Source organism: Perognathus longimembris, chromosome 1, assembly GCF_023159225.1.
Source record: "Perognathus longimembris pacificus isolate PPM17 chromosome 1, ASM2315922v1, whole genome shotgun sequence".
Classification (NCBI taxonomy): Eukaryota; Metazoa; Chordata; class Mammalia; order Rodentia; family Heteromyidae; genus Perognathus; species Perognathus longimembris.
Window position 1 is genome coordinate 135,917,249 of NC_063161.1, and position 25,810 is coordinate 135,943,058.

General features: G+C 38.8%; 1 protein-coding gene across 1 annotated transcript in view; it reads right to left on the reverse strand.

The window, feature by feature from the left end:
* Grin3a (glutamate ionotropic receptor NMDA type subunit 3A) overlaps positions 1-25,810 on the reverse strand; it is a 138,542-nt gene that overhangs the window by 16,778 nt on the left and 95,954 nt on the right. The window contains exons 4-6 of the mRNA XM_048338347.1: positions 24,736-24,881; positions 19,150-19,265; positions 9,948-10,099 (exon numbers count right to left, since the gene is read on the reverse strand). Coding sequence (XP_048194304.1) covers positions 9,948-10,099; positions 19,150-19,265; positions 24,736-24,881 — 414 coding nt within the window. The remainder of the gene's footprint in view (positions 1-9,947; positions 10,100-19,149; positions 19,266-24,735; positions 24,882-25,810) is intronic.

Genomic DNA, 25,810 nt, shown 5'->3' on the forward strand with positions numbered 1-25,810 from the left:
GACTTCAGGAGCTCAATGCATTTTTAGGGACCACACTCCCATAACACTAGACCTGAAGTTACATTGGTTAGAATGGTAAAGGGAAGAAGCAAATGTGAGACTCCTGGCTGACTAGTCCTGGGCTAAGATGTTGCAGGAAGCCACCCATAGAAGGGCCTAAGATTCTTTCATAAGCTCCCTTCCTTCCCCAAATGCTCTGAAATTCAACTCTCACCTCCCATGTGGGGAAGTGTCCTTAGAAACTTAGGAGAACAGATCTAGGCTATTTCTCACCTTCTTAGATTTGGTTAAAAGACATTGGCGAGGGACAAATCCTGACTATTCTGGTTATTTTACAATAGCTCACTTCAGAGACACACCACTAGATGGCAGTCTTCTACCACGTCTATGTCCTGATTTCGTCACCCTGCCATCTGCAGGGCCTGGGTATTGCCTGGGGAATCGATGGGGAGGAGTCGGATTTGAGGAGTACTCAAACCTTCCAGTTGCATAGTACATAGCAATTGCATAAATATTCACAAGTTCACTGAATTTAACCCAGGAGAGAAAAGCAAGAAAGATTGGAAGTATGTGGTCACAGGGGTCATTCATGCCAAAGTATTTTTCAAGTAAAAGAGGAGGCCTTTATTTCTGTGAGATCTGTTTACTGACTTATTGGTAATTGGTGAATGGGACACTTGCTGGATCAGGTTTCCTTGGGTCAGAATTCAGACTTGAGTCATTTATAGAGAAACAGCTTTAGCTTGGTGTTGATACTGAGGAATGGAGAGCCTGATTTGGGAATTTTTAGGTCCCAATCTGCCCATACAGGACCCCGAAATGCCAGTGGGGATACATAGTAGTCAGCATTTTTTTTCCCTTTAAAGATCTGTTTTGAGGGCCACCTAATGGTTTGTGTAAGCCCCCTTCACACTTCCCCATGTGAATCTAGATGTTGAATGGTCAGAAATCAAAAGCACACACAACAGAGTGAATGTATCCCTTGCAGGTAAACTTCAGGTCCTTTGGCAAAGTGGAAATTCTTGACTCTAGTGAGCTGGGAGTCAACCCTCCTAGGGTCTCTTATTCCAGATTGTATTTCGTATGAAAGCTAGAAAATATGTCCCGTCCTTTGAGGAGGAACTAAAGAGGTCACCAGGAAGAATGCAGAGAAAGTTAGAGGCCTGTAATTTACAGTGGTTCCAGCGATGGCTACAAACCCCACTGGGTCAAGGAAGGTGGCTACATAGAGTTTTGGGGTTCCTGTGACAGGCACAATGGGGTGCAGTGTCATTGGAATGCGGAGGTAAATTTAATTGCTTATAATTTCATGCCTCCATATCTTGCCCATATTTTGCATGGAGGATCCTTTCCCCTGCAAGGTTTCACCTCCTCCAGGAAGCTCTCTGTGCTTCAACTGAGCTAATTGTGCTCTTATTTGTTTTACTGCTCTACCTTCTATTTTTCCTCTATTGCCCATGTGGAAGCCTGGCACAGGGGCTTGTTTGCAGGTCTCTCTCCTTGCCTGTGAGCCCTGTATTCATCTTTTCTCTCACAGCATGGGGCATGCAGGCTGGTGCATAGGAGATTACTACATACTTGCTGAGGGATGGATGATGGGTAAGTGAATGAATAAATGAATGTATGAATTTATTCTGGTTATAAAGTAGAAGGAGGTGAAGCCTTTCTGAAATGAGGTTGGCTTCCCTTTCTTCATGCCCAATTCTACTTTACATTCTACAATGACATGAATACAGCTTTATGTTTCTTCAGATTTCCAGAAAGTACTACCTAGGTAGGTTTCCTCTGACCTCCTGCTTAGCTTAAATATTAAACTTAATGACTTAGGCTATTCCCAGGGAAGCACTCGGCTGTCAAGGTGGTGTTCGACATAGATGCATTTTCAATTTAAAGCAATCTACAGTCATTAACTCTCCTTGCCTTGCCATAACTTTCATCAGCATTGAATAGCAGACAGCAGTATTTTAAATTGGAAAAGGGAAGGAGTAGAGATGAAAGAGGTGGGGAAATATTGAGATGAGACCTTACTGTCAAGAACAGAAAAGATTGCATTAAAGACCTGTCATCTCCCAATGTCCTAGTCATCACCTTTGAGTTATTCATTTGACTTAGTGATAAACTGGACAGAAAGTTAGTATAGCAAGGTGAGGCGGAGGTGGCTTGTGTGATCCCCTTTGATAAAGCCTCCCCTCAGTAGATGGAAGAATAGATCTGCAATGAGGAAAATATATTTTTCTGTGTGAAAAAGTACTGATAGGTGAACAAATAGGAGACACAGGCCCGCGGTACTTGGGAAACAGGCTGGGGCAATGGTTAAGCATGGAGATCACAGAGCCCTTTGTTCTCTGTGTTTCTGGGTCTGTGTCTTCAGATAGTTAAGACTGGTAAGCAAGCCTACTAGAGAACCAGAACATCACTTTGCTGGCCTTGCTACATGGTTTTAAAATAATATTTGTGACAAGGAAACAAATTTGGAGACATCAAATGATTTGCCAAAGGTCACACAATTAGTTCATGGCAGAATCAAGATAAATATGCTAACTTCTAAATCCTTAAGTGCAATATGTCAGACATTTTTATGGATCTTATTTCCATTTTTAAGCAAGAAACATAAAGGATCATCTCCATTTTGAAAAGGAAGGAACCCAGAGAGGTTAAGTAATTTGTGTTCATGACAGTTTAATGTGCCTTTTTGATGTGGTTGTTTTGATAGCAGGGTTATTTTTACTTCTGCATCTATACAGTTCTAAATAACCAGCCATTTAAGCCTCACCTTTCAAAATTGCTTCATAACAAACTTAACAGACATTGTCACTCCATCTCTGCCCTACAATCCCATCCCATAGGTGGGTAGAGTTCAAGGTTTGGGAGGCCAAGAAGAAGGAAAGGGTAAAAGGACAGGTTGGGGCTGGCGGGCAGGAACTGGCGAGATGAAGGATGAAATACATTCACAGGAAGGGGTCAGGTTTTCTGTTGTGCACTTTCCTAGATAATAGAAACGCTGAGAAGATTCATCATTGACTTTTGTACTGTTTCAAAATGTATTTCTTCTTTTTGCTACCTCATGCAATCACCTTTTTTAGTTAAAAGATGTAATTACTCACCCTATTATTTAAAGGAGACTTGCAAAAAGAGGTCTCATCATACGTCTTAATAATATCTTATAAAACTAGGGCTGCTTACAAATCCATGATGTGCTGCCTGCCTTTCAGGGCTTGCAAATGACAGAGTCACCCCATGCAGGAACCCAGAACCTCTTCTCCCCCAATCCAATCAGAAGCCCTTGTGTCAACTTGGGATGATATGTAGAAACTTGAGGGTGAAGGACTTAAAGCTGTCTCTTTGTAGTAATGGTAGAACCCAAGTGGTATGACTTCCAAGATCAGGCTCATCCATCAAGGCAGTGAACTTGATTATGCTTTCTTCTCTTTCCTGATCAGGGCAAGGTAGATATCTCTCTGTCTCACTGTTTCTGGGTCTCTGTCTCACTATATCTGTGTCTGTCAATATTTATTCTGCAGGTTGGATCTAGGTCTGCAGGTGTAGGAGCTGCACCTTCTCAAATGATCAGGTTGTGGTCACTTATTACTCATTTGCCACAAGAGGCTATGCTTGATATTTTCCCCTTACAGGTCCGCTCTCCTCCTTTCTCATCCTGCCTTGTGTCCTGAGAAGTGACTTCTAAGGATCACATAGATAGACTCCCATGTTTAAATACAGTGGTAGAAGGTGGGGGTGGTGTGGATTGGGTTGGAGCCTGAGATTAGGTTATTTGTTCCTAAACTTTCTTTGCCCAAGATTATGCATAATGGTTGTACCCCTCACCAAATGACCACAGCTCATAGAAAGGTCCCTTCTATAATGTTTTAGGTTATTAGAATGGCTCTGTCCATTTTTTTTCCTTCCAGCCTACATGTGGAGAGTGATATCCATAGTTTGTGACCTGGGGGACTGCCCTGTCCCTGCTGGGACATTTGCCATACATTTGCAAAAGTTTTCTTAGAATCCTTCTATGTCTCTTTGGGTATGCTATCTATTCCCTGCCGATACCACTATTTCTTTCTTTTTTTTTGGCTAATAATCTCTTTTAGTTAAAAGGTGCAATTATCCAACCCATTATTTAAAGGAGATTTGTAAAGAGAGGTCTCCTCAAGTGCTTTAATAATGCTCTAAAGAATTTGGGGAGCTTGCTAAGAAGATGTGATTTTCTGTCTGCTGTCCCTGGTTTGCAAATAACAGATTTCACAAAACTGTTGCCCTAGAGCTCTTAAATCCACTCAGAGCCTGGAAAAAAATGACTTTCTTTCTTTTCTTTCTTTTTTTTTTTGCTGAGTCAAAGGAAGATGAAGGAAATTTACACCCTGCCATACATTTCCCCCCCTCATGGGATTGATCGACAATGAGGCCATGGTTGTGCTAGGAGCATTGTAGAAAAACATCAGAGGTCAATTTAACATTCCTCTCTGAAAATTGCCCGAGTCTGGTGTGCAGAATTGGACTTGCAATTTCCTTGGTGACTCTGGGGAGCAGATAAAACCCTAGATTTTTTTTTTAAAAAAATGAGTTTATGCTCTAGAGAAACTGCATCTGGACAGCTCTGGTGTTGTAAAGAAATGGGAAGGTGAATAGATCAAGGTTCTCACAGGAGGCCAAGTATTAATATCCAATGGCTAGAAATGGCTTGTACGTCTTTTATGATTTAGTACCATATGGTGATATAATTCCTTGTCCAAATTAAGACATGGTTCAGGTTTTAAGGGGCTATTTAATTTCTCTATGAAAACAGATATAACAAGATATGACCTAGATTTATTTCCTTCCTTCCTTCCTTCCTTCCTTCCTTCCTTCCTTCCTTTCCTTCCTTCCTTTTCCTCCCTTCCTCTTTCCTCCCTCCCTCCCTCCCTCCCTCCCGCCCTCCCTCCCTCCCTCCCTTTTTCCTCCTCCCTCCCTCCCTCCCTCCCTCCCTCCCTTCCTTCCTTGATCATGTGGCTTGAACTCAGGGCCTGGGTGCTATCTTTGACCTTTTCACTCGAGGCTAGTGATCTACAACTTTGAGCCACAGTGCCACTTCCAGTTTTCTGGTGCTTAATTGGAGATAAGAGTCTCATGGATTTTCCTTCCCAGGCTGATTTCAAACCATGATCCTCAGATCTCAGCTTCCTGAGTAGCTAGGATTATAGGTGTGAGTCACTGGCACCTGATATAAACTGAATTTCTATCTGGTATGTTAAAAAATGGAATGTAAGGTCAGAAGTAAATTGATGAATGTCTTCCTTTTGAAGGTCAGGAAAACCTTTGGGGGGAAAGTACAGCCTACAGCATGCCTACTTCTTCAGTATTGGACCCACCCACTCACTCACACCTTGATGAAGGTGGTAATGGGGAGACAAGGCAAAAGCAGAAAGCCATGTTCATGAAGCTATCATCTTATTTGCCACTTTCAAGAGCCACTTGGAGGTGAAGGTGAGATTGAACTGGATGCAGTGATTGTTCTGCACTGTCAGTGACAGGGGTAGGTGTCAATATAGCTTGTCCGATTATAGAGTAAGCTCTGGCTTCTATTTACGAATACAGCCTAGCATGTACAATTTGATTCAAAGAGAAAGCCATAAAAGCATCAATAGGCATCTTTTCTTCTTTTGGTACTTCCTGGAGGAAGTTAAAATTGAAATTAGATATAGTCTTCAAATTTCAGTACACTAAACAAGCAACAGTCCAGCAGATGGCCTCCACAGAGGAGACACACTCAGCTAATGAACTGAGAATGGGTTTCATTTGATTATATTTTGTCATTGGTTTCTGGGAGGATGATTCTGAAATTCTGACTTATGATATTCAAGGCAAACGTGCCAGTCCGTGTACCAGAGTATAGGTATAAGCAGTTGAAATGCACGCAGTGGAGCCTCACTGAGAAACAGTGGCTATTGGATAGAAAAGGTCCTGCCTTGGTGCACACCACCATTCCCAAGAAGGAACTGCTCTGTGTCTGTTCTTAACACTCCTGGATGCTGGTGTCTCTCTCTCACATCTGCACACATAGATGTTCCCAGAACTTTTATTCAGTCTCTGGAGATCCTTTTAAAGATATACCTTTCCTACCTGTTTCTAGATGCCCAGGGGAGTGAGTCTAGGTGTCTTAATAAACACAACTTAATCTAGTAAAAGTTTCTAACCCACCACTTCCAATGGACTACATCAAAGACTGTGCAATGGCCTCTCTTCCAAATTTGGCCTGTTAAAAACCTTGGTTAACATGATCACCTCAATATATGCAATTAAAAACCTTTGATGAGATCTGATACCCTTTTATGATGAAATCTCTTGAGAAGCTATGAACCCATTTCTCAAAGCTAGGAATGTTTCTCAATATAATAAAGGCTGTATATGACAAATCTATAGCCAGCATTATACCCAATGCTGAAAAGTTAGAACCATTTCCTCTAAAATCAGGAACAAGACAGGGATGTCCACTTTCTCCACTGCTCTTCAACATAGTACTAGAATTCCTAGTCAGAGCAATAAGGCAAGAGACAAACATAAAGGGGATCCAAATAGGGAAAGAAGAAGTAAAACTCTCCCTCTTTGTAGATGACATGATCCTGTGTTTAAAGAACACCATAGATTCCTCTCCCAAGTTACTTGAGCTGACCTGAAACTTTGGCAAAGTAGCAAGGTATAAAATTAACCTACAAAAATCAGAAGCTTTTCTGTACGCCAACAATGAGAAGAGTGAAACTGAAATCAGGAAAGCAACTCCTTTTGTAAGATCCTAAAAAAATGCCTAGGAATTAACCAAAATGTGAAGGACTTCTATGATAAAAAGTATAAAAACCTGAAAAAGGAAATTAGGACATATTTAAAGAAGTGGAAGAATCTCCCATACTCCTGGATTGGAAGGATTAACATTGTGAAAATGGCAATACTGCCAAAAGCCATCTACAAATTCATCAAAATCCTAACAACATTCTCCACTGATGATATACAAGAAGAAATCCAGAAATTCATACAGAACAATAGAAGACTCTGAATAGCAAAAACAATCCTTAACAGGAAGAACAGTGGAAGAACAGGAAGAACAGAGGAATATCAACACCAAGCTTCAAACTCTATTACAAAGCCATAATAATAAAAACAGCTTGTTACTGGCACAAGAATAGGCTTGAAGACCAATGGAATGGAATAGAAGACCCAGAAAGAAACCCATAGACCTATAGCCACCTAATATTTGATAAGGTAGCCAAAAATAGAGGATAGAAGAAAGACAACCTCTTCAACAAATAGTGCTGGCAACTTGGCTATCCATGTGCACAAAACTGAAGTTAGGTCCTTATATATCACCCTGCATCAGAATCATCTCTAAATAAATGGATCAAAGATCTCAATATAAGACCAGATACCCTAAAAATATTGCAGGAAGGGATAGGGAAACACTAAGGCTCCTTGGCACAGGTCACAACTTCCTAAGAATCACAACAAATCAAAGAATGATTAGAAAAATGGGATTGCATCCAATTGCAAAGTTTCTACATGACAAAGGACACAGCTAGCCAGATAAATGCATCAGACAAAGGCCTCATATCTAAAATATACTCAGAGCTCAAAAAATGATGCCTATCAAAATGAAGTCCAAGAAATGGAAGTAAGTTTTTAAAAAAATATATATACTGTTTTCAGTTCTTTTTTTCCTTTCCTTTTTTCTTTGCTTTATTCCCTTTTGTTGATGTTTTCCATTTCTGTACCCTTTGTCTTGTATATAAGTTTATCTGATCTGGGGAGGGGAAAGGGAAGCACAGAAAAGACACAAGACAAAGGGACAAATGAAGTGATTCAGGAGTTAAGACCATTAGACACTATATTGGAAATGAACTATACAACTGGGAGGAGGAAAGTTGTGTGTGTGGGGAACATGGAGCAAATGAGGAAGGGGGGCGACATTGTTCAAAAGGAAATATACTCATCACTGGACTCACATAACTGTAACCCCTCTGCACATCACCTTTACAATAACATTAAACATCTTTGTTAAAGTTTTTTTTCCATGTATTTTGTAAGCATCAAATCAACAGTTCAATGTTTTGATAACTATTTGTTTGCATTTTCAAGCCTGTCTCTTTTGTATGTCACAATTTTTTTTTCTGAAAATGCTGATAAACTGGTATAGTAGCATATATCTGTAATCCCTGCCCTCAGAAAACTGATTCAGGAGGATTGTGAGTTTGCAGTTAGCCTGGGCTATGTAGATCTCTCTCTCTCTCTCTCTCTCTCTCTCTCTCTCTCTCTCTCTCTGTCTCTCTCTCTCTCAGACAGACACACACAGACACCAATAACAAAAAAGAGAGCGAATACTGATAAACCCATAGAGGACATGCATAGTGCAACTTCAATTTCTTTGAGAAACACAAGTAACTTTGAAGCTTCCCTATTTGGGTACATGCTAACTCAAATGTCAAAAGTCTTAATTGACTTTCTTCTTCTTTTCCTTCTTTTTAACCATAGTATTATAGAGTATCTATCACTGCAGTTTTTAAAAGGGGAGTCTCCGAATGGTCCAAGTAACCTTGTGGCACACTACTACACCAAGAAGACAGTGGCCAGAGAGAGAGCTGAGCAGTGGGCAGCAGCTGATCCCACAGGGCCCTGAAAGACAGGTTGACCTTTCAGGTTTTGTCCCAATGAACATGGCTGACCATTGTGGTGTCCAGCAGAAGACTGAACTGCCAGAAGAAAAATACATTAGAGCAAGTCAGAGCTTCTGTAGTTGTCATGGTGAGGGATGACAGCTTGGACTAGATAGATGACAGTGGAGATGACAATGAATGGCCATACTTGAGATATTTTATAGGGGGAGAAGATATGGCTTGTTGATGGATGAAAAGATGAACATGAAAGGCAGCAAGAATACCTGCCAGCCTCCTGGAATGAGACACGAGATGCACAGAAGGGCCATTATCACAAGGTGAAGCACGGGAGGAGAAGCAGGTGGAGGAGGGAAGATCAAAGCCTTACTTTCTGAGAAGTGAAATGTGAGATGCCTGTAGGATATTCAAGAGGAGGTGTCAAATAGGAAGGTGGCTATGTATTCTGGAAATGAGAAAGGTCTGGGCAAGATAAATATTTGGGGATTTGGGGACAGAGAGATAGATTTATTTGGAGCCATTATTTTTTTCAGATGTGTCTTTTTTCATATTTTTGAAATGTCAGGCTGAACTTGTACTTGGTTATTGGCTCCTCTTTAAAAATAATTAAGTCTGTGCCTTTGGTTATGATTTTCAGTCTTCAATTTAATCATCTAATTATATTGTAAATACATAGTATTTCTATAGAAGAAGTAGATTTTTGACCATTTCTTTGCCTTAGGAAAATCACTTAGTATATCTGGGTATTAGTTTCTAAAATATGAGACTGGAATTGGTTGTTTTCAGATTTGAGAATCTATGATTCTGCAGTCTAACAACTGGTAGTTAAATTATGTCTACTTGCTCATATCCCCAAAAGGATTTACTGCTAGATACTCACCCCTGGAAAATTAACAAAGATTTTAATAAATTGTAAGTATCATTATGAAACCCACACCATGATCAGCAGTGAGCACTTAAGTCACCCACTGCTAAGGCTCACCCCAGATGCTATTGCTGTAGGTTAGTGCATCATTTCTTCTGTGGATACAGAAGTTGTGGAGACAGGAGTTGAGGAAAAGTAGAAATGGAAACTCTTACCCATCTAAATAGCACCACATTTAAATCTAAGGCAAATATGTTTCAGTAAACATTCCTCTAGAAATGGGCTCCTCTTTGAGCAAATCCAATAGTAACCCAAATACCATGCAGAGTCCTAGTAAATTAATCACTTTGAATTATTGATCACGAGGCACAAATAACAGCATTGCCCTTATGTTCTTCAAGGTAAAGCTAGACAAAGTGTCAGTGGTGCCAGTGGTCTTTCCATACCTCAGTGACAGCAAAACTTCTCTTGCCACAGGGAACCACCTTGTACCACTTGTCATGCAGCACATCCATAAACCCATGGGACTTGTATTGACTGATTAGCTCTGATATATTGGAGGTCAGCGGAGAGTTGGGTGGGAGACCAATGCCATAGCCTAGAAGGAAATACAATCCCACATGAGTCTTTCACAGTCTTCTTGAGAGGTGTCTCCACCATAATTGTGTGGCTTTGCCTTAGATAACAAAGTCATAGTGAATTGATATTCATTCCTTCAAAGGACTCAAAGATGTCCTTCCATATATTTATTCTTGCATCAGCTTCATCTCTGAGTGATGCGATTGGTTTGGAAGGGAAGAGATCGGGTATCTTCTACTCTTCCTTCTCTTGGAAGCATTCTTTGAGGTCTTTGCAAGGGCTAAGAGTCTCTCTCCATCTCCCCAAGAATCCATCCTTTTTTTCCTAGTTCTGGGGCTTGAACTCAGGGCCTAGGCAGTGTCCCTGAGCTTCTTTTGCCCAAATCTAGCACCCAAGGTTAGCACTTGAGCCACAGCACCACTCTAGCTTTTTCTGTTTATGTGATGCTGAGGAATTGAACCCAAAACTTTCATGTATGCTAGGCAAGCACTCTACCTCTACGCCACATTCCCAGCCTCCTTAGGGTTTTAAGTACACAAAATTAATAGTAATCTTTGATTTGTTATATTCTCTTATCATTGTTGATGACACTCTTGTATATTTTTTGTTTATTTTTGGATACTGTAATAAGACTCCATGAACATATAAAGCATGAAAAATAAAATATCCACAAAAATTAAAAATGACTTCCTGTTATCAAAAGAATCATGTAGTGCTAAATAGTGAAGACATGGGTCAATACATTATTTATACATTGAATATTGTAATGAAGATTGATTCAGCTGCTTTGGAATACAATTTGGTATTACCTGTATAGTTAAATATGTCTATTAAGACCAGTAATTGTGCTTCTAAGTACAATTCCAAAGAACTCCTCCACAAGCACATCACTATATATGGTCAAGAAAGTTGTGAGAGAAATTATTTGTAATCCCTCAAATTGGCAACAACCCAAATGTTTGTTGACAAGGAAATCACAATTATGGGATATTTACATGATTGCAATGTCATATAATGTAAACAAATGAATTAGAACTTGAATCAGTGATATACATTGGTAAGATGACTCTTGCCAATATGTTACTGAGCGAAAACCATCAGTCCAAAGGATATTTGTAGCACGAATCCATTGTGTAAATATAAGAACATTTCAAACAACATATTTTCAGGAAAATGCATTCATATGAGGAAACGCTACTTAGAAAAAGGAAACATGCTATGACAAATGAAAAGTTCAAGACTATAGTTTTGCAGGGTACAGATGACAGGTGTAGGGATGGAGAAAGCAAACCAAGATAGATATAATTGTCACAGTTTTATTGATCAGCTTAGACTGCATTCCCACCCTACACAGCTCTGCTTGCTTTCTAAACTGTTAATACACTGTTAATCTCTTTGACAAGCTATATGCAAGAGGCTAATTAACTTCATCTTGTTTTTAGCAATTGGAAATCACAGTAAAAAAGATTGTATATATATTTATTTTTCTCTCAAGATGATAGAGGAAGATAAATTAAGAATGTGTTTAGTTCCCTTTTCACAGATAAAGACTTAAAGGCTGTCAAGGATCCAAAGATACTTACTGGAAACAAATGACTGTTCTAATTATTTTATCTTACAACTGAATTCTAAAGCTATTAGTTTGTTTCTTTGTAAATGCAGATACACAAGGTCCTTTATAAATCTATGAGAACTGAGATGTGTACATAAGCAACAAAAGAGACATCAATAATGCCAAACAATTCTAGAGTGATAAAAAATTGTGTATTTTTTCTCTTGATTAATTTTTTGTTCTTTAACAATTCAGGGTCAAGGAGCTGATGGCAATGTCAAAAGCAAGCTTTGAATTTTCCATTCTAGGAGCTATTTTCAGAGTTTATTTTTTGCCTAAGTAGTCTTAGTTTGAAAGGCAAGACTGATAATAAAAAGACTTTGGGGTGGGCAGCTTTTTTATTCTGCTGATGTTATCATTAAATAACATTTTTAACTGGGTAGCTTTTTATAAGGAAGTTACCACTTTTCTTTAGAAACTTATAATGAATGCCATTGACAATTCAGTTGTACAAACATTTATTCAGTGTGTATTTACATGTCAGGCACAATACAAGGTACATGTGTAATAACATGTAATGGTTCACTGACTCACGCATCCCTTCATTCACTCATTCATTCAGCCATGGAATGAATATTTTATTGAGTAAATAGACACTGTGATAAGAGGACAAGGTTTAGCGGTGAGAAGAGTCTCAGATGTCATGGGATGTTCACTCTATTGGGTAGATTAAGCAAAGTAGCCCACTTCAAATGTGTAGTTCATTATAACTGAGCCAGGTATCGTGTGAGAGAAGAACTGGGGCATGCAAGAACTCTGTGTAGGAGGACTTGGAACTATCTGATAGGAGTGGGTTGATAGTCAGGATAATTAGTTTGGGCCAAGTTTGTGGAATATTTCCCTCTGAAGCAATGGTTTTCAACAATGAAGGCTACAGCAACAATTTCTAATACTTACCGAGGGCTTACTATATGCTAAGAACTGTTCTCAGGTAAATGTTTTGCATATTTTACCCCATTTTTGTAAATCATGCACTAAACCAAGATCGTGTGCTATGCTGTGGTGCAGTTACTCTGGGATTCCAGTCATAAGAATCAGGAGATTCTGAGGCTTAGTTTGTGCCAGACACCATTCCACACGTTTCCCTCTAAGGATCCGTGTAAGAATATGTGTTGCTTAAAGGGTTGAAGATTAAATAACCAAACTGACAATGTCACATAGGTAGTAATTGACAAAACCAGCATTTGAAAGTAAGTCTGCTTGATCTTAAAATCAATACTTTCCGCGACATCCCTTACAAGTCAGGGGAATATTTGACCTATTTCCCTCCTTTTCATAGTATGGGTCTGATTTCAACATCCACATTGGCTTAATCGCTCCAAATTAGGTAGTTCCATTAAAAGCCTCCATCACCAAAACAAGTGAATTGCTTTTAGAAGGCAAAAAAATTAAGATTATTCATAGAGCAATTTTGTCAACTTTTAAATAAGTTGCATAAAGAGTAGAACAGTCCTAACTTGTATGTGATTATATATACCAGTAACTTCTCTAATAAGGACTTCTACTGGTTCTACTGTTTCTAGTAAAAATTCTGTTCAAGCTGGTAATTTCAACTGATATTGGTGCAATAATAAAAGAATGATTTTCAATTTTCATTTGATAAGCATTTATCGTAACCTATTCATCTACGTACTAGTTCTACAAATATGTAGAACTTACTGCTTATTCCATGTCAGGCTCTCTGCCAAGTGCCATGGGGGTTAGTAAGTTATATAAGACACAAAAGGAGTTTCTGGGGGCCTGGGAGAGCTGTGCATTCATCAATGACTTTTCTTGGAAAGAAGATGAGTAAGGCACAAATTCAATAAAGGTAACACATAACAAATAAGATACAAAGGAGGGCAGAGGAAATTCTGTGCAAGTTCAGAGGAGAGTGATTGCTATTGAATGAAAGGAAGAACAAGGCATCTTAGATTAATTCTTGATCATGACATTTTTCTGGTAGATGGGACAAAAATACATTATAAGAAAGTTAAGAAATGTGAAGTTAACTCTTATTAAAGATCTGCATACTCCAAGGAAAGAGTACTTTGTAATATCTTAAGAGTATTAAAATTCTCTATTGTACAAGCTATTCTGAAATTAAGAGACATGAAAACCTGGCCACATAGAAAATAATAAATATTGAATCACTCTACTCCATCATGCCCAGAGTAATTTGCAACTGACTGCCAAAATGACTAATATCATTTAAAAATTTCTATTTTAATACATATATTAGAAATATCCATATTTTAGTGATTCCTTGCATTGATAAAAATAATGATTGGCTAATTAAAAGCTGCCTGTGAATGAGAGGAGGAATAGAAAAGAAATAGGTGGAATGAAGAGGTACTTGTTAAAGTTGGAGGAATTCTTTTTACTTAGAAACATAATATGCTAAAACTTGGAAGCATTCATTTCCATCCATATGTTTCATCAGTTGCTTTTCAAACCTGATTGTGTTCATTGGTCAAAGAATTTAAACTGCTGACTCAACAGAGTCTGAGTTGCTTTCATTATCATTAGAAGTGTGGCTTTGCAATAAAGACATGGCTGACTATTTTGTGGTTGACGGATGAAGCAAAATGGAATTCCTCAACCCTAAAGATGAAGCCATCAGGCATCCTGGAGATTGGATACAGCTTAATAGCCCAAGAGAACAATTTTCAGAACAGAAATCCTGATCTTTTCCCCATGGATAAATCAGCTTTACTCAGCTGAAAGCAGTGGAAATATATTTTGGCTAGCAAATATGCAGTTATAAATACATACACTGAAGGAACCTTCCTGAAATGTGACCAGGAAAATAAGCATTTTGAAAATAAGGTTTCAGATAGCGTTAAAAGGCTCCAGGAAGAAACTCATTCAGTTCTGAAGTCCGTCTTTGGAATACCATATTTACTTTGGGACAATGGTTGAGAAGATATTGTAATGGTTCTAATTAGAAAGATTTTACAATTGGCTTTCCTTTATCTCCAGCTCATCAAACTTGAGAAGTGTGTGAGAGAAACTTAGATCAGTGGAGCATTTCTGGGGTAGAATTCTGAGTTTTTTCTCAATTTATTAATTTTATATATTGAATACTATACTAGAATTAATTGAACTGAGAATATACAATATACTATAATTTACTGAGTAATTGCTAAATGCAGGACTACACAGTTTACGTGTATTATTTTCCTTAATCTTCACATTACTCTATCATAGATATGCAATTCATATCCTCAGTATGAAGATTAAGAGCTCAAAGAAGACAGGAAGACATTTGATAGGTAGTGACAGCAAGTCTATTCCAATTGGAGCCCTAGACTCCATAGCAGGTGCTCTAGGCACCATATTAAATAATTATTGGAAAGCAAGGAAACGAAACAAGCTCCTTCAGCAAAGGTCTTTGGCCGAAAGGTCACAAATCATTATCGTGCATCTACATTACTCTTTTCTGTGTATCTGACCTTCATTGTCAGGTAACTCCAATGCATAAATTTGGGACTTGTATTTCATTTATCATAATGCTTTTTTCTCAAGCAGATAATATGTCTTTGTAATCCTGATGTAGTGTGTCTAAGTTGACCAAAGACTCCTATGTACTCTTCAACTATTAATTGTTTTGATTTGTTCTGCCCTATATCCTCTTTAGCAACAGAGAAGGCTAAACTCATTGTGAAGCCAGTATCTGTATCTCTGGCCTTATTTTAACTTTTGTTTTTGCTGTAAATAAATGCACAAGGTTGAAGTTGAAGGTTATTTAGTAGTGATACTAGTTTGGTTGGGTTGTCATAATAAGATACCCAAGACTGGGTAACTTATGTGTCTGTCTTGTAAGCAACAGACAATTACTTCTCACAGTGATGGAGGGTAGGAAATCTGAGTCAGTTCTGTGCCTGGTAAGGATGAACCAGCTATCTATAAACTTTGTCGCTCATAGATAGCTTCTAGCTTCTAGTCATATTGAAGCTTTAAAAGGTGCATGAAAAAAAAAGATAAAAAAAAAAAAGGTGCATGAGCCCTTGGAGTCTGTTTTACAACTGATGAGTCTGATTTGATGAAAGCAAAGTTTTTCTGATATGAGTATCCTTCCAAACGCTCCTCCCCCCTAGGCCCATCACAGGGAGGATTACATTTCAGCACATTTGTTTTGGACAGACACAAACAGGGGATGATGGCAGCCATCATAATGAATGAGTGTGATAGTGATACTACACTGAGTGAGCGTACATCTAAGAGTAAGGAATTTCTTTATTTGTTTTGTTTTTTGTTGCCAGTCCTGGGCTTAGAATCAGGGCCTGAGCACTGTGCCTGGCTTCTTTTTGCTCAAGGCTAGAACTGTGCCACTTGAGTCATAGTGCCACTTCTGGCCATTTTCCATATATGTGGTGCTGGGGAATCGAACCCAGGGCTTCATGTATATGAGTCAAGCATTCTTGCCACTAGGCCATATTCCCAGCCCCAACAGTAAGGAATTAACAGACTATTTGCTTTCCTGAAATTATTTAAACACTTGAGGAAATGTGTGCAAACTATCAAAATGCATTTGGTTAACTATAGGAAGTGTACTAGGCACTTAATTCAGGTTTTAATGAATTATATAGTTGGTAATTCATCATTTATTTTATAACTGTTATCTGCCTTACAATTCACTAGACTCTCTGAAGAGAATGAAGATAGACACCTGCAACATTTCTGTAAGTCAGATAGACAACTATTGGTCAGAAACTGCCTCAGTGATGTTTATACTTATTAATTCTGACTGAATAATATAAGTTCTTATTTTATTGAGTTGGAAAACCTAAATGTAATTAAAGGAAAGCAAATAATATTTGTTAATAGTGCTTGAAAAAATTGAATAAAGTGAAATATTTCCTAAAATAGCTTTGAGACTAATATATGAACCATGCTCTCAGCCAAATTTATTCTTTCTTTTTTTGCGGTGCTGGGATTGAACTCAGGGGCCTCACAAATGCTGGGTATGTGGTTTATAACAGCTATTCTCTTAGTCTTTTTGTTAGTCTTTACTAATCTGTTGTTTCTCTATGTGTGACTTAAAAGTATCGTTTGTTGTGTTTTCTTCAAGTTCTGGATAGTGGTTTGGATCTTTTAACATTCCCTCAAAAGCTCTTGTGTTAAAGCCTTTGTCCTCAATGAATAGTATCATAGGTGAAGCATTTGGGAGATGACTGAATCATGGTGGCTCTGCCCTCATGAGTCAAACAATCCATTTGTGGATTTGTAGCTTAATGGCTATTTGACAATGGTAGAAACTTGAGGAGGTGGGGCCTAGTTGAAGCAAGTATGCCATTGGGTAGATGCCTTTGAAGGCTGCATGTCTCCACTTCCTATAGACCAGACATGATGGTAGCAGCTTTGTTCTACTCTGCCGTAATGATCTATCTCAACACGCATCAGAAACAACAAAGCCAAGTGACTGGGTTGATCGGACCCTTTGAAATGATGGGCCAAAGCAAGCATTTCCTTCTTTAAAAGTGTTTGTCTCAGGTATACTTGCTGGTGGGGGCAGCCTTGAATTAAGTTTTCTGCTTTTTATTCCAGCTGTTCTGCAACAAAATCAACAGTGGTGATAATCCTCTTCCTATTCAAATGCATAAATGTTTCTGTAGGGATATTTCTCCTTGTGGCTACTTTGCGTTTATTTTCTGAGAACAATGTAGTTTTCTAGAGATGCTAGGAACTGCAAGACACTAAGTCTCAGGAGCACAGATGGAAATGTAAACAACAAACCAGTAGGGAGTTAATTGTGTAGCATCTGGCACTGGGGTCCAGCGGAGGCAAACAAGACATCTTACCACTGGCTCTAGACAAGAGAGGGTTACCCCCTGAAGACAAAGGTGGAAAATAGAGCCCCCTCATTGTTATGCCCTCTGCAAATGATTCATTGTTAGTAGCGACTAATGGTAGAAAGGACCTCAATTACCCAGGGTTTTTAGGACATTGTTTCCAAATCACCAGATGCCAAAAAATATAAGAATATTTCCATTGGTACATTAGCATAGATGAAATGTATTGAATACTCTTCTGGCTTTCTAGCTTTGCTACCTCTCTTCTCTCTCTCTTTCCCTTGCTCTCTCTTTCTCTCTTCTTTCCTCCCTCTCTCTCTTCCCTCCTTCCCTTCCTACCTCCTTCCTTTCTTCCTTGTTTGTTCCTTCACTAGGCACACTGAAGTCTTAATAGAAAACTGCTATTACCATTTATCTTCTTGAGTTCTGTTCCTGTTCAGCAGTGGTCATTTTGCTTATAGAGGAGACTAAATTCTAGGAGAAGCCATGAAGAAACACAATTGGCTTTTCCATTGTCATTCATCACAAAAAACAGTATGAAAAAAAAGAAGAAAAAGAAAGAAAGAAAATCCACTGAGGGGAAGAAACCAACTATGGTTGGGGAATTGGAATCAGAGTAGCCTTGATACTCCAGTTAACATACAGTAAGTACAAGTTTCTGAAAATAGGTCTTTGGTACCCCCGTGGGATTGTTTCAAGCTGAAGTGTTTTGTGACAAGTGGGCCTGGCTGTCTTGAGAGTTAGCTATACTGTTAAGGAGGGAAAGCTGGGAATTGGGAGATGTGAAATTTGCTGGTTCACACTATCAGCTTCATATATCAACTGTCATTCAGAGAATGAAAGGAGGAACTGACAAAGCAGTCCTTCATTGGTCCCAAAGCTTGATTGATGGGTTGATCTAGTTGAAAACAAAAATTGCTACCAGTGGGGGGAAAAAGGGCAAACTTGGGGTCCCTGGAAGGTTTCATTTAGGATCCTAAGGAATACTAAATCTTAGAGTAACATGTTTTTCTGCTTACTTTCCAGGTAGTAGAAAACACTTAGGAATCATGAGATTCGAATTTTGATCCCAGGATCATTGTCTAGTTGTATGATATGGATATATGATTTATTATCCTTAGGCTTTTTGATTGTTTATAAAATGAATGAAGTAGAGTGCATCAGTTCAGGTTCTTCTAGTTAGAAAATGCTTTTGTATCCAATTCATTATAGTGTTGGTCATTTAAAAGTAAAAATTAGGGGCTAGGGATGTAGTTTAGTTTGAAAAAGATTTCCTAGCACATGCCAAGCCCTAGCTTCAATCCACAGTACTGAAAAAAACCCAAACAATCAGCAAACAAAAAGAATTGCACTAAAAAGCAAAGCAAAAACACAAAGGAAAATACTGATTACATTTCAATTGCACCCTTCACGGACACCACTCCCAGACATCTGAATCACCATCATTTGGAAAACTATCATTTTTTCCTTCTGTTCTAACAAATGCATAAATAAATATTTGTTGAGCTGGTGAAAAATAAACCCCCAACTTCAGCAACTTAATAGCTAAGTGCTTATGAGCTGAAAATGAAAACAAGGGAAGATGAATCACATTTTGCCCCTGACTTTGGCATTTGTGACTTGCTAGGTTAGCAAACTGAGTACATCCTGAGCAAAAGTGAGTGGAGAGTGACTGATTAATACCTTCTATGGCAAATGGCTTCCCCACGGTGAGAAGCTTGCAGTCAGCATCTATTGACACTTCATAATCCAGAAGGGCTTTGTCCATGATGAAGGCGTCTAGTTTCTCGGGATCATTCCTATATTTAAGACCAAGAGAAGGAAAGTGAAAATGACTCATTAACAGGCAGGAAGCATTCATCTTGACAGCTGGCTTTTGTTTAGGGGACAGAAATCTGGATATTAAATAATGGCAACAGAATCTTGCTATATGTGGACACAACTACAGAGTAGGAGAAACAGGTGGTTTCTCTATCATTCTCATTCATTGCTTCTAAATCCAGTATCAAAAGCAGAGTGATATGACCAATAGAGAATGTTGTTTACTTATTGTATTAATAGGTAGCTTTTTTTTGCTAGATATTGAATTCATCATTTCCCATACATATTTTTTCTTTTTTTTGTCTCTTCTTTTATGGTTCTGGGGATCAAACTCAGGATATTGCACTTGCTAGGCAAGTGCTTTCCCACTGAGCTACGTCTCAGTCCATCCATACATCTTACCACTCCTAAAGACAGTGATAGAAGATGATCATTGACTGTAATATCATGATCATTGACATTTTTTCAAAGATCAAGCAATGTTTCACATTTAGGAGTAGATATTAAAGAAATACTTGTAAGTGACATAATGCTGTTGGGGAATAAAAAGCCAAGGTCTTTTTAAGTGCTTGCGCTAGCATTCAGTTTAAGGATCATGTCGTGGGTCTGTATTAAGTGAAGGAGCATGGGCTTAAGTTGCCATTAGATGCCTTGGGCACTATTCATCAAAGTCTTCCCTGTGTATGAATATGAGTGTGGAAATAGTCCCCAGGAAGACGTGTCTCATCATGGCTGAGTTCCTACTTAAAAAGAAAAGGAAGGAAGACTTCTTTCTCCTTCTCATGATGATGATGATCTAGTTGTACAAAAGGGTTATGATTCCATAAGTCATGTTGTAAGTACAATGCTTGTTGGCCAATGTTATTCTTGCTTTGATTTTTCCCCATTGCCCTCTTCTTGTCCCTAACCTCAAGTTACCTAATAGAAGGAGGACTTTTTTTTTTTTCTCAAATTTTTATTATCAAACTGACGTACAGAGAGGTTACAGTATCATACGTTGGGCATTGGATACATTTCTTGTACTGTTTGTTGCCTTGTCCCTCATGCCCCCCTCCCTCCCCCCCTTTCCCTCCTCCCCCCTGGTGTTCAGTTCACTTACACCAAACAGTTTTGCAAGTATTGCTTTTGTAGTTATTTCTCTTTTTTTACCCTGTGTCTCTCGAATTTGGTATTCCCTTTGAATTTCCTACTTCCAATACCAGTAAACACGGTTTCCAATATACTCAGATAAGATTACAGAGATAGTGTAGGTACAAACATAGGAAGGTGATACAAAACATTATCTATAATAGAAACTACACATACACATAGGACGTTGAAAGTGGTTACAACTGTGATATATCACTTGTTTCCATAACATGGAGTTCATTTCAATTAGCATCATCTTATGTGTTTCTAAGGGTATAGCTATTGGGCCTTGTGATGCTCTGCTATGGCTTGCCTAAACCTGTACTAATTATTCCCAATAAGGGAGGCCATAGAGTCCATGTTTCTTTGGGTCTGGCTCACTTCACTTAGTATAACTTTTTCCAAGTCCTTCCATTTCCTTACAAATGGAACAATGTCATTCTTTCTGATAGAGGCATAAAATTCCATTGTGTAAATGTACCACATTTTCCTGATCCATTTATCTATGGAGGGGCATCTGGGTTGGTTCCAGCTTCTCGCTATGACAAATTGTGCTGCGATGAACATTGTTGTGCTGGTGGCATTACTGTGATTTTGTTTGTGGGCTTTTGGATAGATACCCAACAGTGGGGCTGCTGGGTCATAGGGGAGTTCTATATTGAGCCTTCTGAGGAATCTCCATACTGCTTGCCAGAGTGGCTGAACCAGTTTACATTCCCACCAACAATGAAGTAGGGTTCCCTTTTGGTCACATCCCCTCCAACAATTGTTATTATTAGTTTTCTTGATATATGACATTCTTGCTGGGGTGAGATGGAATCTCAATGTTGTTTTGATTTGCATTTCCTTTATGGCCAGTGATGTAGAGCATTTTTTCATATGTCTATTGGCCATTCTAGAAGGAGGACTTTTAAAGGAAGTTTTCTTGCCAATTCCTTGTTCTCATTCATTTCAAATCCATTTTGGAAAGATGTGATATATATATATATATATATATATATATATATATATCCATTGAAGAAGGCTATATCTATATCTTTTTTGGCTCTGTCACTTGACACCCCCAGCCTTGCTTTTAGATATGAAGTCTAGCAAACTTTTCTGCATAGGTTTTCCTTGAATGGTGATCCTTCAGATCTCAGCCTCCTTAATAGCTAGGACTACAGGGGTGAGCCACCAGCTCCAGCCTAAGAAAGGCTTTCATTTTTTCATTATAATGTATAATTGATAGATTTCATTATCGTATTTTTGTTCGTATATTTGACATAAGTTGATCACATCTGCCTTCCTGTTACCTTCCTTTGCCCTCTCTTGCCCCTCCTGATAGTGTCTCTTATGATAAAGTCTTTAATACCGTCAGTGTGCAAACAGCTTTACGAAGAAAATCACTCTTTTCTATTCCCACTGTTCTCCGTCTTTCCTCCCTTAAATCCAGGAGTGAGGCTGTTCAAATTCAACACAAAGAAATTGCCTCTAAACTCAGAGAAGAATATGGCTAGGGCTCATAAAAATTTAAAAGAGAAAACTGTCCTGAGACACACTTACAAGATTCATCACTGGTCAGGAAACACATCTTCGAATAATAGCTTTGTTTGGGTCACACATAGACACATAGTAAAAAGGGCAACTGCTTTTGGTGTCAATTATCAAGGCTTCCTTCTTCCACAATTCCCAGAAATGAAGTAGGGAATTTAAAATGCAACCCCTTTCCTATGGACTATTGGATTTACTTTACAATAAAGCCCATATTTAACTTTAAACAAAATGGAAGCATAGCTCCCAGATGAAGGAAGCTTTGGCATGGTGTGTGTGTGTGTGTGTGTGTGTGTGTGTGTGTGTGTGTGTGTGTGTGTGTGTGTGTATTATTTCCTAGGAGTTGATAACGAGAAACCTCAATGAAATCTTGGCAATAAAATAAAAATCTCCAGTCTGGCTGCCTCAGTAGCAGAATGTACCTTGTGAGAGCTACTTAGCAACAAGTAACTATTTGCCAATATTCCACAAATATTTGTGCCAGCAGCATGACAATAGAAAAAATATTGAACTTCAATGCAGTTCTTTTGGAATCAGTTTTTCTTGAGGTCCTGTGTCAGTGATATCCTTAAATAACTACTCTTGATTTTGGCCTGCAATGTTCAGTTAGCTAGAATGGATTTCTGCTTCACAGGATGGCATGAAACAGTGAGCTCACAGTTTCCTCTGAGCCCCTGAGTCATCAGGGAGGAAGTGGCTGAGTATGAGCCCGGCATTAGTTGTTCTAGACTGAGGCTGAACCACTGCTGTAGTTGGCAGGGCTTCTAGTTGTTTCTCTCATTGTAGTATCATGCTCTCTTTTTTATGTAAAAGTATATTGAATATCACAAAATGTATGTTTACATATATGTATATACATATGTCAAAATGAGTATTTTTATAGGGATTTATTATAAAGCTGTCATGTTAGAAAAATGGGACCTGGGGCACAAGTGGTTGAGTGCCTGTCCAGTTCATGAGAGAGCAAGGTTAGGTTAACACACAGGCACCCATCCTGCACAGATGACCAGGGTATTGTGTCTTGTGTGAGGGAGGGGGCATAATAGGAAGACACTACTTGTTTGAGGTGATAACTAGGAATATCAACAGAGACTAGGTCACAGGTAGAGATGGAAGTCCCAGAGAGTACCGAGAAGGTATTAACTTGAAGCTCTTCTTATAGTTCTGTTTCACTATAATTACTGAATCATTTGGGGAGCTTGCTAAATGTGCATTGTGATACAATAGGTTTGGAATGGTTTGCCTTTCTAACTTTTTCACAGTACAACCTGGAGCATGAGTACTGCTAGAACATGGACCATTCTTTAAACATCCATGACATATTCTTCTATTATGGTATCCCCATCTACCACTAAAAGAGTGGATGGATTTTAGACAGCTGGTTCTATTTTGACTCTACTTGTGAACCAGATTACTAATGGAATTGTATTTCTTTTAGGCCTACTTCACTGTGCCTGGTTTTTAAATGATTGGCTCTTTCTAGGCTAGAGTGGGGCCACCCTGGGCATGAGATGGGGGCCTCCTTAGGTGAAGCCCTAAATGAATACATTGAGTGTAATGGGGCTGCTGGGAACCACAGCGGACAGCAAAGTTCCATCTCATTTTCTTCATATTGTTATCAGAACCCATTTTGTCAGCCATTGCTTTCTATAGGGAGCCATTGCTTTCTCCCTGACATCTTATTCTGTCATCTACACATTTGTTTGAAGGAGAAAAAAAACCTCAAATAGAAGAACATCTAACGGGCAGCTGAGCTCTAAATAAACACTGTGTCAGAGAGTGAGAGAGTGAGAGTGCACACACGTGCGAGAGATACTATTTTTGCAAAATTAAAAGTGCCATTTCATAGTACTTAAACATCATATATAACTTTGCAAATCTAAGAGCACACAGTTTTCTCTCCAAGCTCTACTTAAAGGTCTATAAAGTTGTTTACAGGGATTATTCCTAGAGCACTTAAGAAACACAAAGCCCTCGTGTCCTCATGAATTCTTTATCCATTCCACTTTATACTCTTCTATTTTCTTTCTTGTTGAGATGGTAAGATATGCTATCCAGTGGGAAGATTCTTGCAGCTAATCATGGAAAAACCAGACTCCTGATGTTGGAAATTCTGGGGACTGGAGGATCTATGATTGTGAATAGGAGGCATGTATTCCCTTTTCCCTGGAAGACTAGACAAGCAGAACCAGACACCAACCTTCTCTGCATTCAGTTCACTGAATTATAGGGTCTGATCATCTGTCATGGCAATGTGATCACCTTTGATAGCTTCTCATGAATTCTGATGAGAAGTGAGCAGGCATGGAAATCACAGCCTTCTATCTAATTTACTCTCTACAGGAAATCTCTAAGATAGATTTCATTTCTGTGAATCAAGAGGAATCCTCCTATGGGCCTAGAAAGTCACGGTGAAGGAAAGGGTTGCTTTGGGACACTTTATCCTCTGGCCCCATTCCCTGTGTGTTTGATCATTTCAGCACCAGTGTTTTCTCAAGTGATGCCAAGCCAACATTTACTTCCCCTTCCATCTGCTCCACTAATGATAACACTGGCTCTTTGATCCAAGCTACTGCCAACTTGAGACTATTCAGGTAACTAGTTATGTAAGCTGTGGAAATTAAATGCATACTGTTCAGTACTGACTCCTGGATCTCATAGAGCATGAGAGAACACTGACCATTCATCATTAAAAAAAAAAAAAAAAGGACAGGTCCATCAGTTGTTAAATGCCTTCTCTGTCAATGAGATCTTTTAAGATCATAGATCTCAGAGGTTGATACTCACTTAAGATACTGCACTCCATCAGGGGTGGCTGGCACATTGTACCTCCTCATATACTCGTGCATCTCTGGGAAGCTTTGTCTCACATAATCTTCAGCACTGCTTTCCCGGACAGTTCCAAAGCGGAAGCCTTGAGAAGGATGGTGCAACTATGAGGGAGAAAAAGAAATGGCATGAATATATATATCTTTTATAATAGTTTAAAAGTTTTTCCTTTTCCTTTTGAACAAGTCCTTGGAATCTACTGCTAATTCAGAGCTTTTCAATCATTCATGTGCAAAAATCATCCATTTAGAAATGTACAGATGTAGGTACAGCTCCTTTATAGCTCAGCTTTCACGTCATTGTTTTTTGGTGTCCTCAGAGGCAAACAGCTGGGAACGACTAATGAAAGCTATAAAACTTTTTATTTTTGCTCTGTACTGAGACCCTTGTAGAGCTCTCTAAGAGCTGTAGTAGTTGGGAATTAGCATCATATTACAAATTGCATATTAAAATATGTAATTATGAGAATAAAACCAAAGATTATGATTCTCCTTGGTTAGAACTGTACAGAGACCAAGTTAAATCTTTTACCCTGCGATCGTTTTTCCTGACCCAATGTTGTCATGGATCTATCCCTTTTATGTTTAGAAATCTTTATGCTGTATTACAGAGCAAGTGTATTGAATTTATTTTGTGGGATTACTGAGAATTGCTGTCTTTCCTTTAAGCAGCCGTATTATCCAGTGCCGATTCATTTTGCACATTTTCTCAATAGTAATCTTGTGCCATGCAGCCAGGTGTAATGGAGGGGATGCTGGGAGGAGTAGACCCAAGAGTGTCAGGTATCCAGGCAGTGAGGAGAGGTAGTACATTGGCAGTCTTGCTTTCCACCACTTAGGGAAGTTGTAGGGAAGCATTAACATGCAAGTAAAACTTGGACTATTTTAGCTATAATAATGAACTAGTATTGGACCATGATATGAAAATGTTCAAACATCCTGTTTGTCAGTGGTGTCTTACAGCGATACTTTTTTCCATCATTGTTCCAAGGAAGTGCTTGCCCTTTTTTGTTCTGCTTCATATTGACATATTT